Genomic DNA, 18,807 nt, shown 5'->3' with positions numbered 1-18,807 from the left:
GACCCCAGAGGCAGGACCCACAGTGTGTCCTGGGAGGATCCTAGGGTGCCCAGAGCTCCTGCTGCCTCGCTGCTTCCCAGGTATGTCCCAGGAAGGAAAAGAGCTGCCTTCTTGGTGAGATTCTCTCTGCCCCGTGTGCTGGCCGGGGCCCAGGGCCGAGAGGGAGGGACCTTCTCTGGTGCTCTCTGGCTGGGCCTCTTGGCCGGCCCTTGGGGAGGGGGAGAAGCCTTGCCAAGGAGGGAGGAAATGTCCTGTTCCCAGACCTGGCAGCCTAGTGACAGCTGGCCCCACAGCCTTCTCCCCTTTCCCTTTTTCCTGACCCTGGACTCAGTCAGCTGTCCCCTGCTCAGCCCTTTTACAGATGTCCCCTTTTGTCCTCCCACATGGTGGTTAAGAGTGGGAATAGAGAGTCAGAAGACCTGGGTTCAAATTCAGGCTCTGCCTTTCTCTGCCTCATGGGTGACCCTGTGTGAGGCCTGCCTCCCCCTGAGCCTCAGTTTCCCCCCTTAAAAGCAGGACATCAGTGGTACCCACAGCATGGGGTTATTGTGAGGATGGAAATGGTCCAGCAAGTGCTCAAATGTGCTCTCAGGGTGCAGGGCAGGCCAGCCCCCTCCTCCATCTTGGCCGGCCTCTGCTGCCCCTTCCCTCGGGGACGCGGGGCCTCTCCTCTTCCCCAGCACCCCTTGCAGCGTGTTCCTCTCTCCAGTCCTGCTGCCGCAACTCTCCTGCCAGCATCTCGGATGAAAGCCCTTTCTCTAGGGCAGTGGTGCAGTGGGGCTGTGGAGGCCTGGGCTGGGCGAAATTCACTGCTTTCTAATGGAAAACATTGAAGGCTGGAAGTTTTGTTGTCAACTCTCTTTGCTCACAGAAAGCCCCCTCCCCAGCCCATTTCTTGGGCTCAGAGATTCTGGGCTGCAGTGGGTGTGGTGTAGTGGGGGTCTACTGGCGTGGGTGTACCCTCTGCTTCCTGGTTTTGGGAAGAAGCTGGCAGGTCACAGTGGCCCCAACATATGTGGGGTTGAACCACTTGAGATCACCAGTATTTGACTTTTTTGGCCTACAAAAATGGTAACTTTATGTGGTTCAACCTAAAACTGCCTCTTTGAAACCAATTCACTCATTCATTCATTCATTCAACATTTATTGAATCCCCATTGCGTGGTAATCTCTGTGTCAGGGCCTGGGGAGAAGATATTGAGCAAAAACAAACACAGCCCCTGCCCTCGGGGAGCTTACGGTCTGGTTGGGGGATGTTCCAGTAACTACTGCTGTGTAACAAACCACCCCACTGCTTGATGGCTCACAGCAGCAATAACTCTTTCTCATGGTTCTGTGGGCTGACTGGGCTCAGTTGGTGGTCTCAGCTGGGGTCTCTTAGGGCGGGCAGGTGCTGGTTGGTGCTGCTGCAGCTGGGCTGGAGGTCCCGGATGGCACCCTCCCGTGGCTGGCTGGCCCTGGGTGCTGGCAGCCAGAGGCCCAGCGAGGCAGGTGGCTGGGGGGCCTACACACCGCCTCTCTGGGGGTCTCGGGCTCCTTGGGCCCTGGTGGTTGGGCTCCAGTGGGGAGGGTCCCAGGAGACCACCAGGAGACACTGGCAGAAGCTGCAGGCCAACTTGCGACTCAGCCTCCTAAGCCCCAGAGAGCCGCTAAAGCCAGTCTGTGGAGGGAAATAGACCCCTTTTCTTGATGGGGTTTAGGGAGTGAAAGGTTTCATACAGAAAAGCAGGTGGGATGGGAGAGACTGTTGCCACCATCTTTGGAAATTCCAGCCAGGCAGAGGGGACAGAGGACAAACAAATGAGGCCACAAAATGTGACTGCACGTCATGCCTAGTGCTCTGAAGGTAGGGGAGGAGCCACGGGCAAAGGGCAGGGACCCTCAGTGCCACTGGTGCTGAGCCTGCGGGCTGAGCCCTGCGAGGAGGGCAAAGAGTCAAGGGGAACTTTTTCCTGCCCGGGGAACAGGGGCTTGAAGCCCTGGGCGGGACGCAGTTGGTGGTTCAAGGAATTGGACGAAGGTCTGTGAAGCTGTGGCGATGAGTGAGGTCAGAGGTCAGCAGAGATCCTGCTGGATCCACATGGGGCTCTGCAGATTCCTTGCCCGGTGGCAGATTTTTCACTGAGTCTCCGCTGTGGGGAGACAGTGGCGTGCAATGGTTCAGAACTTTGGAGTCAGACTTCTCTGTGCTTAACACCTGGCCCTGCCTTCCTGGGTGGTCTTGCTTAGGCTTTGTCACCTCTCGGAGCCCCAGTTCCCTTACCTGTCGGATGGGGGGATGTTGGTGCCCCCCGTAGGGCTCCCTGGTGATACGTGAGAGCAGCTCAGCTCAGGACATGCCAGGCATACAGCAAGTGCTCAATAAATGGTGCCAGCTTCCCTGCTGGGTGCTTGGGCAAAAGGAGGGGAGCGTGGGGCTCGGAAAGCAGCTCCGTTGTGAGTTGTCCGGGCGGAGTGTGCAGTTGGGGATGGAGGCGGCTTTGTGGCCCACCCCCAGCACATGGCCACCAGGAAGAGGCCCCGAGTTGCAATTGTTTCTCTTCGGCCTTCCCTGGGCGAGCTCTGCCTCGAGCTGCTCCACACAGCCCCCAGGAGGGCCGGGGAGGGGCCGGGGGGAAAGGAGCCAGAGTATTTTCGGGAAGTCCTCCCCAGCCCCTGAGGCGTCTGCGGAAGACGCAGCCAGCTCTGCCTTCTCCTGGGCCTGCTGGCTTTGCTCCTTGGGCCCATGAGTCTTGAGGGCCCCGTGGGTCGACTGCAGGTCAGGCCCAGGTCACACGCCGGTTGCCTGGAGGTCACCATGTGGGAAACATGAGGCAGCTCTCGGAGTGGGGGCTGGGACGGCCTGGGTGCTCACGCGGGCTACATCCAGCCCCAGGGTGGGGGCCCGCGGGGCCTCTGGGGCTACACAAGTGTGGGAAACAAGACGGGCAGGGTCACCTCTGACTCCACGGAGCTGGGTCAAGGGCGTAGGGAAGGGCCACTCCTCCTGTTTCCAAGGGTTTACTGAACGGAGCCGCTTGGGTGGGTCCTGCAAGGAGGAGAGTGGGGGGCTCGGGGGGCCTGGGCCTGGGGCAGGGGTGTGCTGCAGCTCCGTGCCTGGCCTTGGGGTGAGTCCTTGGAGCCTCTGCTTTCTCATCTGCAAGTGGAGAAATAACACCATTTGCTCCTACTTGTCTTTCTGTCGTAAGGTTCAAATACTGCAGGGGTGTGAAAATGCCTCTCACAGAGTAAAGACCCCAGGACAGAGGGGTCCCTGTCCTGGATGTTGGATTCCATTGAAGCAGCTCTGCTCCCCAGAACTTCTTCAGGCCACTTTGTCTTCTCTGTGTGGCTTCATCCTCCTGAGCGTCAGGCTGGCCGATTTGTTGCAGACGCCCTTGTGACCCCAGATGATGAGGTCCGTGCCTGCCTGCCCTGGGCTTCCGGCCACGGCCCCTCTGCGCTCCTCCCCTCCCTCCTCCCCTCGTCCCCTCCTCCCCTCCCTCCCCTCCTCCCCTCCATCCCCTCCTCCCCTCCTCCCCTCCCTCCTCCCCTCCCCTCCTCCCGTCCTCCCCTCTCCTTTCTGGGCAGCCACCCTGCCTTCCTATTAGTAGACAGCGGCAGGGGAGGTGACAGTTCCTTAAAACAGATTTATACTCTTGGATGACTTTATGGGTTTTTGCCTTATAAAAACCCGAGAGTTGACATTCTGATTTATCTACTCCCAAGTCAACAGGATGTACCAGATTTAAAGAGATCAAATGCACTGTAATGTTTGTGGTTCCAGTTGTGGATTAGATGAGCTATTATGGAAAGTGCTGCCAAGTAAACATGGCAAAAAAAAAAAAAAAAAAAAAAAGAAATAGCAGGGGAATAATTTGAATATGTCTATTAAATAGTGTGTTAAGTAAAATAGTACAAGAGTGGTGCTGAATGTAACTTATTATCTGGAGAGTCAGTGTAGTAGATAAAGCTGGAATTATGGTTCTTTTTTCCCCCCCTACAGAACATCTTTTTATTAAGGGAAGAGACTGTAAACTAGGAATTTCAGAGAAGGGCTCTTGACTGTGTAACCATGGTTGTATGATGGCTTATAATAGTGAAGTCTCCAAATGATATTTCTCATTTCTTTGCTTTCTATTTCTTGCCCTCGCTGCAGAACGGATCAGATTTCCTGAGATATATATGCTGCCTGGCTTTTAATGGGATTTCTGTATTGCCGAGAGTTGGCATGTTCTGATAATAAAAGAACCTAAAAATTGTGCATCCCTTAATTGGTAAGAAGAGAAATGTTTTGATGGGCCACAAATGGAAACATTGATTTTTACTGCCTCCACTCAGTTCCAAGCAGTGTGTCGTGCAATGTCCCTGCCTCAGAAGGCGGCAGCTGGCTTTCCGATGAGCTGATTTGTGTTCCCAGATTCTTGATGTTGGGAACTTGGAAACGCCTGTTCTTGTGGATGGGAGAAATAGAGCCCTTATGACATTATCTGTTTCTCAATTGAAATATTTATAGGACTGTGGCTCCCACCTTGAATCAAATGCCTTCTTAGCTTCGTTTCTTTCTTGCTTGCTTTGGTGACCAGGCCTTGGGGGTTTGAAGGTTGTTCACAGAAGCCTTTTTCTGTAACTGCAATGTTGAGTATGTGGATGTGTGCACATATGACACACTTTTGCATATGCATAACTGTTTGCATAAATGTCTTTACATGTACCAGACCTCTTTCTTTGATTTTTAAATCAGTGATGCTAGTTTCTGGACTGGTAGATCCATTTTCTCAGACGGACTGGGGGAATACATAACGTGCACGTTGATTTTCTAGTTCAAGAGTCTCTGTATTTTAACGGGCAAGTTTAACCCAGTGACATTTATTAGGATTACTGATACATTCTGTGCATTATATTTACAATGCTTTCCTTGCACTTTGATTTATGGGTGCTTGATGCGTCCCATTAATCTCTAAGATTGAGGCTGCGTTCCATTTCCCACAGATGTGCAGGAAAGCACACTAGACGAGGCGTAGGGACATGGAGTTAGGCATCTGGAGGGTGTGGGGCGTGTTGCTTCGCTGGCTGGATGCCAGGTGCCTTATCTGGGAAGTGGGAAACAGCGCTGTCCTTCTCTGTGGACGGGGAGCTGAACCGCATGTGCTCTCGAGCCCTCTTTGCTCTAGGAAGTGTGCGACAGTGAACTGGGGGCACAAGTATGTAATTGTGGCTCTGAAAGAGTGTAGAATGCTACCCAGATGCAAGGCGTCCTCATCAGGGTCACCCGCGCACTCTGCTGTACAGACTCACCCCCCCTTGGCACGGTGCTGAGCAGAGAGCAGGTATTTGGAAGAGGCTGGTTGAATGATCCAGGGTCCCTTCTCACACTCTGGGCTGATACCAGGTCAAGAGTGAAGGCTCAGATGCTTTTGCAGCTTGTGATGTGACCATTCATGGCCCTTCAGGCACCTGTGCTTCCTTTACCCCAGAATTGGGACATCTTTGTAAAGAACCGAGCTAGCATCACACTGGGAACCTTGTTGTGTGGAAGGTGAATAAGGCTGAGATCTCCCAGCCCTACACTGAAAGGCTTTGGGGAAAGCCAAAAGTTTAGGTGTGTTAGTAGCAGTGGGAAAACCGATGGAGGCTCAGGGATATGTGGACCGGAGCGGGGTTTTTAGGAGACTCAGCGCCAAGGTGTTTTCACCTCCCTGGCAGGGCATGACCCCCAGCATCCTTGCGTGGAGGGCAGGTGACAGGAAATCCCTCTAGAAGATTTGTGTCAAAAATTAAAGAATCTGGTTGAGAATTACGGCGCCACAGGCCCTAAGAAAACATACATTAATATACCGAGAGGTGTCAAGAATAATGGACCCCGGGAGGTAGAGTAATTAAATGTATCTTCACAAATGTTGGGCAGTTCTTTAAAATCCCTTTCCCGAGACCCCATCGGCTGACACGGAGTGTATTCTTCCTGTTGGCAGGAGGCCTAGAAGGAGAGCCGGAGTGTGATCGGAAAACTGGCCGGGCGCTGGAAGACAGGAACAGCGTGACAAGTCAAGAGGAGAGAAATGAGGACGATGAAGACATGGAAGATGAGTCAATTTACACCTGCGATCACTGTCAGCAGGACTTCGAGTCTCTGGCGGACCTGACGGACCACCGGGCCCACCGCTGTCCTGGAGGTAACGCTAACTAGCGCCGGGATATTCTGACAGGTGGTTACACGGATAATTGGACATAGCAACAGCTTGAAGCCTCGAGTGAGATTAAAGAATTAATAATGTAATTTTACAGTTAATGTCATTTTATTGTGGTGTCTTGGGTACCCGGTAGCTGCTTTTAAATAAAATTAAAAAATAAAAGCAGCAGCTTTCTGACAGGCAGGAGGAGTTCGGCAGAGGCTCCCCGTCCTGTGTCGTAGCTACGCTCCATAGTTTGTAAGCTGTAGTGGGTGGGCTTGCACCCCGGATTTCTGGAAGGCCTTTTGGAAATCCAGCAAGTAAGAGGTTGTTAGCACAAAGTTAAACAGCTTAAGTGTGGAAAGCTCCGTGAAGGAGTGAGCTTGGAGGCAGGGCTTATGAAGGGCCAGTGGGTTTCAAAGGCCTAAGGAGAGTACATGGCTTCCTGTTTCTGAGCGGGAGAAGAAGGGCGGCTGGGCAGCTAGTGTGCTGGCCAGCCTTGACTGTAGCCCTGATCTGCATTTCCTCAGTTCTCTGAGGAGGTGAGCAAGACCACAGCTTTAGCAGGAGCAATTTAAGATTTAGTGAATCGTGTGTGTTTGGGGTTTATGGGGTGCATGGATGTTTGGGTGGGGTGGATGTATTCCCTGGGGCATGGCCATCATGCTTGGAAAAGAGGGTGTTCCGGTTTGCTAATATTGCCGGAATGCAAAACACCAGAAATGGATTGGCTTTTATAAAGGGGGTTTATTTGGTTACAAAGTTACAGTCTTAAGGCCGTAAAGTGTCCAAGGCAACGGGGTGCCTTCATTGAATGATGGTCGATGGCATCCATAAACCTCTGTTATCTGGGAAGGCACGTGGCTGGCGTCTGCTGGCTCCCAGGTTGTGTTTCAAAATGGTGTGCTCCAAAATGTCAGTGTCAGCTTCCAACGGCTGTCTTCAAAATGTGTCTCTCATCTGCAGCTACTCTCTCAGTTCTTGTGCATTCTTCAGTGTCCCTCTTGGCTGTAGTAAGCTTGCTCCTTCTTTCTTGAGCTTATATAGTGCTCTAGTAAACTAATCAAGGCCCACGCTGGATGGGTGGGGCCACACCTCCATGGAAATTATCCAGAGTTATCGTCTATAGTTGGGTGGGTCACATCTCCGTGGAAACAACCCAATCAACACTAATATGTCTGCCCACACAAGATTGCATCAAAGATAATGGAGTTTTGGGGGACATAATACATCAAACTGGCACAGAGGGGGAGGTGCATTTTTGGGCTCTGAGATTTGCGGACAGGAGGTCCTAAGCTTACACAGCCATCCTGAGACATTGCCTCCGTTGTGGATACTGGTTTCTGGTGAGAGGGCCAGACATCTCAGACCAGCATTTGGAAGGAGACCTGTCACCTGTTAAAATGGGATCATTTTGGGGGGACATTTGCTGGTAGGAAGTAGGTTGAGATTCAGAGCTTCCCCTGCCCCTCCTGCCACCTTGGAAGTTTGAAATGCAAGTGTTTGGGGAATGGCTACTTCTTTCCCTCTAGTGACATCCATGCTTGACCAGCCCTGGTTACACCAAGTCCTCTTTCTCGACCTCGGGGGCCAGATATCAAAAACAAAAGACCCATGAGGACTTTTCTCACAGTTTAGAATTGTCTGGGGTTCAGTAATCCAGATTCCAGTCATTTAGAAATTGTGGTATTTCAGCTGGAGGCCAAGGCATTGGTTAATCTGTGATCCTATAGTCGGAATCAGAAGGAACTTGCGGGGCTAGATTTCCAGTCTGCTCGTTTCAGAGGGACAGGTGATTGATTGGCCAAGTGACCACACCACCCTTTGGGAGCTAAGCCAGGACCTTGAGGAAAGAAGAGATACTGGTTATTTCTTGATCTAGCTAAGAATTGGGGTAGAATCTTAACTGTTAGAGAAAAAAAAGTATTGTCACTACTTTAAAAACAAATTGATACATTGGTCTTCTGACTAAAAGCCACTCTCTTTGTTTTCTCATTGTAAAACACTCTGTTCCCGTCTGCTCACTAAGGCAGGGCCACTCAGAACCTCTGCCAAGCAGCGCTGTGTGGCGCCTCTGCAGCTTTTTGTGTGAGATCACAGCCCCCCAAAACTTGGGCCACTCTTGCCTCCAGATATCAGAATCAAGGAGATTTTCACGTCTCTCATACAGTTTTGAGAATGGTAGAAAAAGTCAGAGTTTCTGGGTGGGGAAGGGAACATGTGAAAAGAGGTTTCAGCCTTTGGGGGCTGCACGTGGGGCTCTGTGCTGGAAATAAGAAATGGGGCCTGGGCAGGGTTCTCTTCCCGATGGTGAGCTCTTCTGCATCAGCTCGTACATGGGCTGGAATTCCCTGGCAGCCCCGTTTTGGGGGTCTCCAGCCTTTCTGATCAATGCTGGTGGTGTCCTCCTGTCCCCCTGCCTGGCTTCTAACAGACCCACTAAGACCTCCGTGGGGACCTGGGAGCCGGGAGCATCCCCAAACCCTGGGGCATCGGAAGGGAGCCAGGAATTCCTTGAAAGAGAGTGGGAAATGACCTTACGTAAGAGTAAGATAAATTTGTTCCCACCTGGTCACGGTGTGACCCAGTCTGGGAGATTTGCCCGGACATGGGAAGGACATATAAGGAGTTCTTTCCCCAGGTCTTAGGTTTTGAGGATTGTCCAGTGGCCAGAGGAACTCATGTTTTTCAAAGCAGTTCCCAACCTAGGGCCCTCTGCATCCTTTCATCGTGTACTGGTTTTCAAACTGGGTCCCAGAGGTGCCTCTGGGGGCTGTTGTGTGTGTGCGTGTGTGTATGTGTGTGTGTAGGGGGTGAGGATTGGGGCCTGTTGGCCTGAAGGGGCTTGGGAGCTCCCTCCAGTCAGCCCTAGTCACCTTAAAAAATCTGTTTTACACATTGGGCTTTGGCATAAGATGTTTGCAATCGGCGTCTGCTCGAAGGAACCAATGCCGCAATACCATGGCTGCCCCTCTCTATCCAGGCTTGCGGGTCTGCTCCGTGCTCACCCCTTGGTCATTTGACAGAAGTCACCCACCCTGCCATGTGCTAGGGGCTGGGGATGCCTCTGGGGGACATCGCTGTCCTCCTGGGGTGTGCATTCTGGAGGGAAAGGTGGCTACTGGCCAGCCCCTCAGGGAGCGATTCGGACAGGGCTAAAGCTGTGCTGGGGCCGGGCAGGCTGTGGTGCTGGGCAGGTGTTTCCAAAGGAACAGGGGGTCTTGTTTAGGGGACGGGGTTGGCAGCCAGCAGGGGTCTTCCTGATGGTGTGAGCAAGTGGCCTGAGGGCAGGGCCTCCTGTCCGCCCACCCCGCTATCCGTCCACCCCGCTGTCTACTCCTCCCTGAGTCATGGGCCTGGGTGTGCAGTGGGCTGTCACTGCTGGGATGTGGAGGCAGCACTTCCCTCCCTGAGCAGGTGAGTCCTGGAAAGTTCAGTCCATCCTGTGCTCGGGGCCATCCAGGCGGGTTGGTGTTTTGAGAGGAGGGTGATGTGCGGTGTGGGGTGGTCTTAAACATCCTGCTTCTTTAGAACTGCCTTTGTAGAGTGACCCCTGGGCTCTTTCTGGGTCTTTCTGTAGCAGTTGGGATGGGGAACATCCTTGCTCCAATGGAATCTGGGAGAGTAGCTCCCCATGTCCGTGAAACTTTCTCAGCTCCTCGGAGCATACACTGCCTGTGTTAGTTAGGGTTCTCTAGAGAAACAGACTCAACAAGAGATATCTATAAATACAAGATTTTATAAAAGTGTCTCACCTAACGGTGGGTATGCATGAGTCCAAATTCCGTAGGGCAGGCAGCAAACTGGCAACTCCAAGGAATACGTTCGATGAACTCCCCAGGCAGCAAACTGGCAACTTCAATGAACGCGTTCAATGAACTCAGGAAACAAACTGGCGACTTCGACGAACTCCTCAGGAAATGCTTTGCTGGTTAGCCGAAGAAGTGAAGGTCCTCTGTCTCGCTTAAAAGTCTTCAACTGATTAGATTAAATCCAGCTGACTGCATTCTCTCATTATGAAAGACACGCCCTTCGTTGATGTGATCAGTCACAGCTGTGGCCAATTGACTGATGATTTAATAAACCAGCCTTCTGGTTTATTAACCAGCCACAAATATCCTTGCGGTAACGGTAAGGCCAGTGTTTGCTTGACCAGATGCCTGGGTACTATCACCTGGCCAAGTTGACACATGACCCTAACCATCACACCGCCTTCCACTGATATTTCTGCCTGGTGTGTTTCTGCCTCTTTCCTCCGAGTTCCAAGAGCTTCTGTCTCAGACTTTTGACCTTCCATGAACCCAACAAAGTGAGCCTTCGTAGAAACTGTCAGCGGAGAAGATTGGGGACTTTCCGAGGTGGCAACGGTATTTGTAAGGAAGACCCTCCCCTCCCTCCTGCCCTCTGCGTGGAAGCCCCCTCCTTCCAGCTGGGAGCTCGAGAAGGCCCCTTCCCCACTGTACCTCAGCAGGAGTGGCAGTGCTGGGTCCAGGAGAAGTTGCTGAAACACAGACCTGAAGAACTCAGACAACCCCAACAAGTCCCGTCCATCTCCCTCTCTCTCATTGGTGACTAAGGAGTAGCCAACCTCAAAACCCACAAGGTATCAGGCATTTGCATCTTTACGGCACAAAATGAAACCAGCAAGAACCAACCCACCCTGTCGCTTCCCATGGCCCCAGCACTGTTTGATTTGTCTTTGTCTCCCCCTAGCCCCTGTCCAAGGCTATCAAATGTCCACATGCCTGCAGTCGTGAGCACATACCATCTTGCATCCTGCATTTGCTGCTCAGCCTGTTCTGAATGGACTCCCACGCTGTGCGGTCTTCTTTCTCATATGTTTGGAACCCTCCTTCTTTTAAACAGCAGTGCAGGGGATAAAGCTTGGGTTGCAGGTCCCGTGTCCATATACTATAAAAATAATAACCTCAGACTAGCCGGCCAGTAGAGCAGGGTGTCTGCAGTGGCGTAGGGGCTGACTGGCTGAGCGTGATGGGCCGGTCTGTCTGTTCCTAGTGGACGTATCGCTTGTCATCACCGAGTTAGGAAACAGAGGATTGGTGCTGCCTGAGTTGTTGGGTGTAGAAAGTCCTGTTAATTCAGGTTCCCGGACTTGAATAAAGTTGGAACAGGGAGTGAGCTGAAGCTTGTGTCGACACAATTTGTGAAGTGTTGGCCAAACAAATTTGGGTTCTGTGAATGGTTGCGGGGGTGTCTTTCGTCATCTTCTAGGAGCTGAGAGGACACACCTCCTTTAGCAAGTTTCCTGCAGAAGCAGGTATAAGAGGTGTGATTGGCCATGGGCTGATCCCAAGTGATTTTTGATGTGTTTACCGAGGTAGGTCAGTGGTGGGCCTTTGGTCTGGATTCAGATGGAATGTTTTCTGCTCCCTGGTAGACATCCCATCTTTTACACACTCCGTGATTTGGACTGAGCACTGATCTGGCACCCAGGCATGAGGCTGGCTGCTTCAACGTGGCTGTCCTTCCCCAGCCAGCCCCCCAGCTGCTCCCCGCAGGCCGGCAGCAGATGTGGGCCCCGCAAGCTGCTGGCCTTGGGACGCGGCCCATCCTGAGGTCTCCAGAAGGCCCCTAGCTCTTCCCTAAAGGGACTGCGGACCTGGCCTGGCTCTTCATTATAGACGGGGAGAGGCAGGTGGGTCTCTTTGGAAAGACTGAGTTTTCTGACTCTGGGCCCCTTGGCATGGGACTTTGCCCTCAGGCCCAGTTGGGAGCCAGTGTTGGTTTTCCCCTTCAGCAGCGGTTTCTTGACCTGCGACTCAGACCTCGCTGCTCGCTGGGTACAGAGGTGCAGAGCAGGCCCTGCCGCCCTTGCTTCTGGGCGACAGATGTGGAAGCAGGTCCTTCCCTCTGCACGCTGCTGTCCTGGGACCATTCGTGCGTGTCTCGGGCACTCTGGGGCCCTCTGCCCAGAACGTGCCCCCTGCAGCCCTCCTGGATGGCTGTCTCTGCTGCCAGACTCCACAGCACTGCCGGGATCTGTAGTTTTTCATGAATTGTTTTCACCGTGGTTGTTGTCCATCTTCCCCACCCCTGCTACAAATGCGCTTCACGAGGTGAAGAGCCACAGCTGTTTTGTATTCTATTGTGTCCTAGCCCAGTGTCTGCTTGTTGAATGAATGATCGATCTCACATCGTCTTCACAGCCCTCCCAGCAGGGAGGTAACTCCCCCCACCACTGTGATCATTCCCATTTTACACATTGGGCAACTGAGGCTCCGAGGGTTAGGGGTCTTGCTGCAGGTCACACACAGCTTGCAAGTAAAGCAGCTAAGCCTGGAGGCCTGAACGGCGAGCACAGAGAACACAGATGGCGACCGTGAGCAGTTCCAAACTCAACTCCAGGCAGCACAGCTTTTTTGAATGCTCAACTTAGAAAAAGGGGTGTGTGTGTGGAATTTGTTCAAAGAGCAACAGCAAAAACTGGGTTCCCTGTGCATTAATTTTGCTGTCCACTGAGCCCCACCCCCTGTCTGAGGATTGGGACCAAGGAGCGTTTTCCCAGCTCCTTCTGTAAGGCAGACCCTCCTTTTCCGGTGGCGGTGAAGTGCTGCTGTGTAAAAAGCCAGGTGGAACGTTAATTGCACCCTCGTTTGTTCAGCTGCAGTTGGAGTGGCCCATGAGCCCCAGCTACAAGGCTGGGCTGCGTGAGGGCCGGGAACTTGGTGGCCTTGCTCCTCCCGCTGGCTGGCCAGAGCTCACCTTTGTATGCCAGCTTAGGCCTACAGCATGGCAGGGGGCCTCCCTGCCTTACTGGCTCGGTTCTCCCCTTCCCTTTGTGCTGGCTCCAGTTGGGCCATGCAAAATGGGGTGTGCGCCAGCCATCGGGTGCTGAGCTGCCCGGTGCACAGGTGCAAGGCACGAGCTCCCTTTGCCCAAGTGGGCGCAGCCCCTGTCACCCAGTGCAAAAGGTCTTGAGGCCTGACACAGTTAATGCCCCTACCCCGAGAGCTGACATGCACGCTCACGACATCCGGTTAGGAAACACGGAGCAAGAAACGGTCCCGCCTGTGCCAGTACAGAATGCAGAAAAACCAGGGAACAAACCCAAGTAAGAAGCAGGAAAATGTACGAGAAAGACAAACAAACAAATAAGATAAACTCCTGGAGCATATGAGAGAGAAGAAAGTGAAAAGGCAGATCTTATTCTTGGATGGAAAGACTCAATGTCATAAATATGTCAATTGCCCCTAAATTAAGCTACTAACTTAGCCAATAAAAATAACAATAGGATTTATTTAGGAATGGACAAGCCGATTCTGAAGTTCATAAGGCAAAAGAGGCATGCAAGGACAGGAAGGACAATTCTGAAAATGAGGAATGATGGCCGGGGGACAGTCACCATAGCTGATGTTAAAACACACTCTGAAGCTGTAGGAATCCGAGTGGAGTGGGACTGCAGAGAAAGAGACGGACAGGCCAGTGGAATGGAAGAGACAGACCGGAAATGGACACAAGCAGCTGCAAAATTAGTATATGAAAAAAGAGTCACTGCCCATCAGTGGAGGGCAGATGGATGACTTGAGGATTGGGGCTGGCATAAAGGGGTAGCCACGTTGAAAAAAAGAAATTGTATCCCTCCCTCACGCCTCACGCCAGAATAAATCCCAAGTGGATCAGAAATCCAAACATAAAAAGAAAAACTTAAAAATACTTGAAGAAAACATAGGAGAGTTATTTATTTCTTTAATCATTTTAGAGTGGGGAAGGCCTTTCTAAATATAACCCCCAGTCCAGGAGCCATAACACAAAAGACTGAAACGTTCGACTACATCCAAATAAAAATTCTGCATTGCAAAAAGGATCATAAATCAAGCCCAAAGACACATAGCACAAGCAAAAAGATGTTTTTGTTAATGTGTAAGGAGCTGCTGCAAACACTGAGAAAATGACCAATAAATCAACCGAAAAATGGGGTGAAGGCTGGGCTGACGCTGGACCGGCCTGCTTGGGATGCCTGCCCCACTCGAGCCCAGCGCCTGCGATCACTGGCGATTTGGAATATCTCCCATGTGCAAAGGGCAGAAATGGGGCCAGATAAAGAAAGACAAATGGGATCTTAAACATATACAAAGATTCAAAACCGCCTTTATAATAAGAGAGCTGTAGATTTACACCACAAGGAGATACCTTTTTTTTAAAAAAAAAACAACTTATTTTGAAATACTTTCAAAGTAACATGACAGTTGCAAAAATAATACAAACCTCATTTAGAGAACTCCAACATATCCCCTTGCCCCCAGATAGCCAGATCCACTAACTTTAATGTTTTGCAACATTTGCCTTATCGTTGTATCAATCCATCTCTCTCTTCATCTATCTACCAACCTATTTTCTGAACACTGGGGTGTAGGTTGTAGACATCATGGTCCTTGAACGCTTAATGCTTCCATGTACATTTCCTAAGAACAAGGATATCTGTTTATTATATCAGTTACCAAGTTCAAGAAATTTAACATTGAAATAAAGTTTGTACTTTGTATTTCAATTCTTTCATATGCCCCAACAATGTCCTATTGAGCCTTTTCTCCTCCTGTTTTAGATCCTGACGGGGATCATATGTTGCATTGAATTGTCAGGAGACACCATTCTTAATCCATCAGGCTGGCAAAGATGAAGTTTGCTAACCCACTGTGTTGGTGGGGGTGTGTATTCCTCGTGGTCAAGACTGGGGGTCCCATTCCCCTTCGTCTCTCCCCAGGGGAGCCTCATTTAATTTGCTATCTGTGCCTGGAGGCATATGATAGGCATATAGTAGGTGCTCAATTGTTGCATTTGCTGATATGATCCCCAAGGAGTCTAGAGCCTCCCTTAAGGGAAAGAGGTGTCCACAATAAGGTTGAAAAAGGCTTTGAGATAGGAGATAGCAAAAATAAAAGTTCTGTGCACTGTGCTGGGCACACAGTAGGTTCTCAGTTAATGTGTGTTGACTTGGAAGGGGTAGTTTGGGGAAGGAAGAGATGATTCATTCATTCAACACTGTTGGGCACTCGGGATACAGAACTGTTTATTTAAATGAAAGGTAACTCAGAAGGTATTATCTCACAAAAGAAAGCTTTGACTTGTAAAGTGAAGTGCCAAAGGTGGTGTTTAACTAGCCATCTTCCCTTGTCATTTAAAAGGTGCTTCAGTTTGCAGATAGGTCATTTGTGGAAATCCGGAAAGATGCTGACTGTGTGTGTGTCTGCTCACGGGCCGCCGTGGGGTGGGGGGGAGGTGGGTGTGAGCAGGTGGTGGTGACCACATTGGGTCTGCCTGGCTGAGGTGAGTGTGGCTCTCTGCCCTCCGAGGTCCCACGGAAGGGGCCTGGAGAGCCAGCCTGCTGTGGTGAGACTGTGGTTCTGAGTCTGGACTCGGGCAGCTGTGCTCTAGGTTCCTGGAGGTGACGTGGAGGGAAGTTGTTTTTTGGGTGCCGCGCTATTATTTACCACCTGTGATGTCTGCAGGTTGCAGAATTTCCTCCCCTGATTCAATTACGTAGTGCAAACATGGCTAGTACGTGTTTGGACCTGGGCATCTCTCCAAAACTGGGTAACGTATCCCGCAACGTGGAAGGCGGGGGTCTAGGGGGAAAGAAGCCACATTTCTTTTGACTTCGACGGGAAAAATGTGTCTGTCTTTCTGGCTTGAGGTTTCTGAGGACTCATCCACCTTGATGATTTTGTGAATCGTTGTGCTCCCCAGGTTGACCAAGAGTGGGCCAGAGTGGAAGCCAGGTCTGAGTGTTGTCTGCTGCCAGCCCAGCCGGGCTGAGCTCCTGGAGACTGTGCTGGGCAGGGAGCTGGGTGTGGCTGCTTCTCCCAGGCTGGGTCATGGTTTCCCTTACCTTTCCTGGCAGCAGCCAAAGCTTCCCGTGGCTTCCTGTGGTTGGGCCCTGGAAGCCCACGGAGCCGGACTTCAAGGTTCTGGGAGGGAATGGAAGCCCCAGGCTCGTCTTCATGCTGGCTGCGCCTGTCTTCCGGTGTGCGCTGAGTCCAGCCTGCTGTTGTCTGTTTCAAGTTGGAAACGAGAGGGTACAGACAACGCCAGCAAGTCTCAATGCCACCCCTACTGTGTGCTGGAGCCGTGTGTGTGTGTGTTTTGGGGTGCTGGGGCTGTGGAAAGTGTGGGGGTCCCGTCACCAGGGAGTATCTGATCTAGTTGGAAGATGAAGCCTCCAACTTGACTTTGGTTGCCTGACACATAGTAGGTCCTCATTTAATTTGCGATCTGTGTGGAGACTTAACTCAAACTGGCAAGCCAAATAAAGGGGAGTCACTGGCTCAAGGAACTGACAGACTCACACGCCTCCGCCCATTTGGATTGGTCCTATTTTTGGTTTGCTCCTTGGGGAGTTAGTGATTTTGACTCTCTTGTTCTTACAAATTTTGTGGAAGTTGGGCCCCACCTTGGGTGTCCCAGAGAAGCTGGCCTGCTCTCCCTCAAACCTCTGCCTCTTGGTCATCCTGCAGGGGCGGAGCCCTGGGAGGGGAGGTGCTGAGCCGTGGTGGGCATCTGCCAGCTGCCCTGCCTCTGAGACTTGTGTCTAGAGAGAGGCTGGTGGCCATCAGGTTAGCCCAGTCCTTGGGCTGGCCCTGAGGTCCCATGTGGCTCTGGTGCCCAGATGGTATAGGGGGGTGGCTTCTGAAATCAGCCCCCTGTGCTGTGCCACTCAAGCCACGTTCCTGCAGAAACGAAACCCATGTTACAAGAAGTGACATCACGAGCCAACAGCTTCAGGGGGCAAGAGGGGTGCATGCAGCTAAAATATTCCATGTTTACGTCAAAAGCCACAGCTCTACTCTTTCATGAATCACTTCTGGCCACTTCTTGTCCCCTTTATCACCCATGGTCAGGATAAACAGAGGCCAGAGCCCCTCCGAGAGGCCTTTTCTCCTGGAGCTGCTGGTGATAATTCCAGATTCTGTTGGATATAAAGATCTGAAAATTGCGTTCCCTGAGTAATCGATCTCTGTTACGTCCAATTGGAGGTTTGAAATGGCTTTGAGAGATGCCTTTAGGATAAGACAGGAAAGTCCTCTGGCTGGAATCCTGACCCGCTTTGGGGCAAAAGAGGCAAATAGAGGAAGTTGTTCTACCCATGTCCTTTATTGTAGCTAAAAACTATTGATGGCCTGTTCGTACATCCCATTGTCTACACTCCAGCCACCCAAAGGAACAAAACTAACGACACATCAGGGGACGATATGTTCCTTAGAACCACAGCATCCCCTGGCACAGTACTGAGTAAAACAGTCAACAATTCCTGCCCGATGGAGCTTATGTTTTATAACACCCGGCCCCTGGCTAACTTTGGCCAGGAGATTCTTAAACTGACTCTTTTTTCCCCTGTTGGGTACAGTGTATTTTTCTTATGGTACTTGACAGGGTCGGGCTCTCTAAGCCCCGCTCCTTCAGGGGGTCTGGGATGGAAGCCGTGGAGGACGGCGATTCTCGGTGTTGGGGGATCGAGTTGGGGCCAGGACTCCCCAGCAGCTGACCACCTCTGTCTTCCTCTCATGCTGTTCCCGGGGCTGGTGGTCCAGGGGGCTCCTGCTCCTTGGAGGCCGTGTGAGCCGTAAGGTCCACCACCGTGTGCTGCAGCCAAATTCACTGTCATACCAGGAAATGAGCTGACGATGTGGTTGTTGATGGCAATGCCAGCCCCAGCATCAAAGGCGAATGAGTGGGTGTCACTGTGCAAATCACAGGAGACAACCTGGTCCTCACTGTAGCCCAGGATGCCCGTTAGGGGCCCTCTGACGCCTGCTCCACCACCTTCTTGGTGTCATCGTATTTGGCCACTTTCTCCAGAGGGCAGGTCAGAGCCACGATGGACACATTGGGGATGGGGGTGTGGAAGGCCATGCCACGCGCTTCCCTTTTGGCTCAGGGATGACCTCACCCACCGCCTTGGGCAGTGCTGGTAGATGTCGGGATGACGTTTGGGGCAGCCACACGGCCGTCACTCCCACATTTTCCCGAAGGAGCCATCCACAGTCTTCTGGGTGGCACTCATGGTGTGGATGGTGGTCATGAGTCCCTCCACAATGCTGCCGTTGTCATGGATGACCTTGGCCAGGGTGCCAGGCAGTCGGTGGTACGGGAAACATTGCTGACGATCTTGAGGGAGTTGTCATACTTCTCATGGTTCACGCCCATCACAAACATAGGAACATCGGCCGAAGAGTTAGAGATGATGATTCTTTTGGCTTCACCCTGCAAGTGAGCCCCAGTCTTCTCCAGGGTCGTGAAGACCCCAGCAGACTCTATAGCATACTCAGCACCAGCATCACCCCATCTCGTGTTGGCAGGATCTCGCTCCTGGAAGATGCAGGTGGGCTTCCCATTGATTGCAAGCTTCCTGTTCTCAGCTTTGATGGTGGCTTTGAACTTGCCATGGGATTGGTGGAATCATACTGGAACGTGTAGACCATGCAGTTGAGGTCAATCAAGGGGTCATTGATGGGGACAGCTTCCACTTTGCCGGAATTAAAAGCAGTCCTGGTGACCAGGTGTCCAATATGGCCCAATCTGTTTGCTCTGACCTGTCTAAGGTTGCTCCTGGCACTGCACAAGAAGGGGCAGCTGTCAAACAGGGAGGAGCAGAGAGCCTTAAACTGACTCTTATGTAGTTATTTTATTCTAGAGAATGGGT

At 51.8% G+C, this 18,807-nt stretch overlaps 1 protein-coding gene across 3 annotated transcripts in view; it reads left to right on the top strand.

Moving 5' to 3' along the window:
- Window positions 1–18,807, top strand: part of ZNF423 (zinc finger protein 423) — a 324,179-nt gene that overhangs the window by 97,628 nt on the left and 207,744 nt on the right. For all 3 annotated transcript variants that reach the window (XM_037815985.1, XM_037815984.1, XM_037815986.1), the window contains one exon: window positions 5,952–6,152. In XM_037815985.1, the coding sequence (XP_037671913.1) occupies window positions 5,952–6,152 (201 nt within the window). The remainder of the gene's footprint in view (window positions 1–5,951; window positions 6,153–18,807) is intronic.

Source organism: Choloepus didactylus, chromosome 22 (assembly GCF_015220235.1).
Source record: "Choloepus didactylus isolate mChoDid1 chromosome 22, mChoDid1.pri, whole genome shotgun sequence".
Lineage (NCBI taxonomy): Eukaryota > Metazoa > Chordata > Mammalia > Pilosa > Megalonychidae > Choloepus > Choloepus didactylus.
Note: the sequence above shows the minus strand (reverse complement) of the source record. Positions and strands in the feature narration are given on the sequence as shown.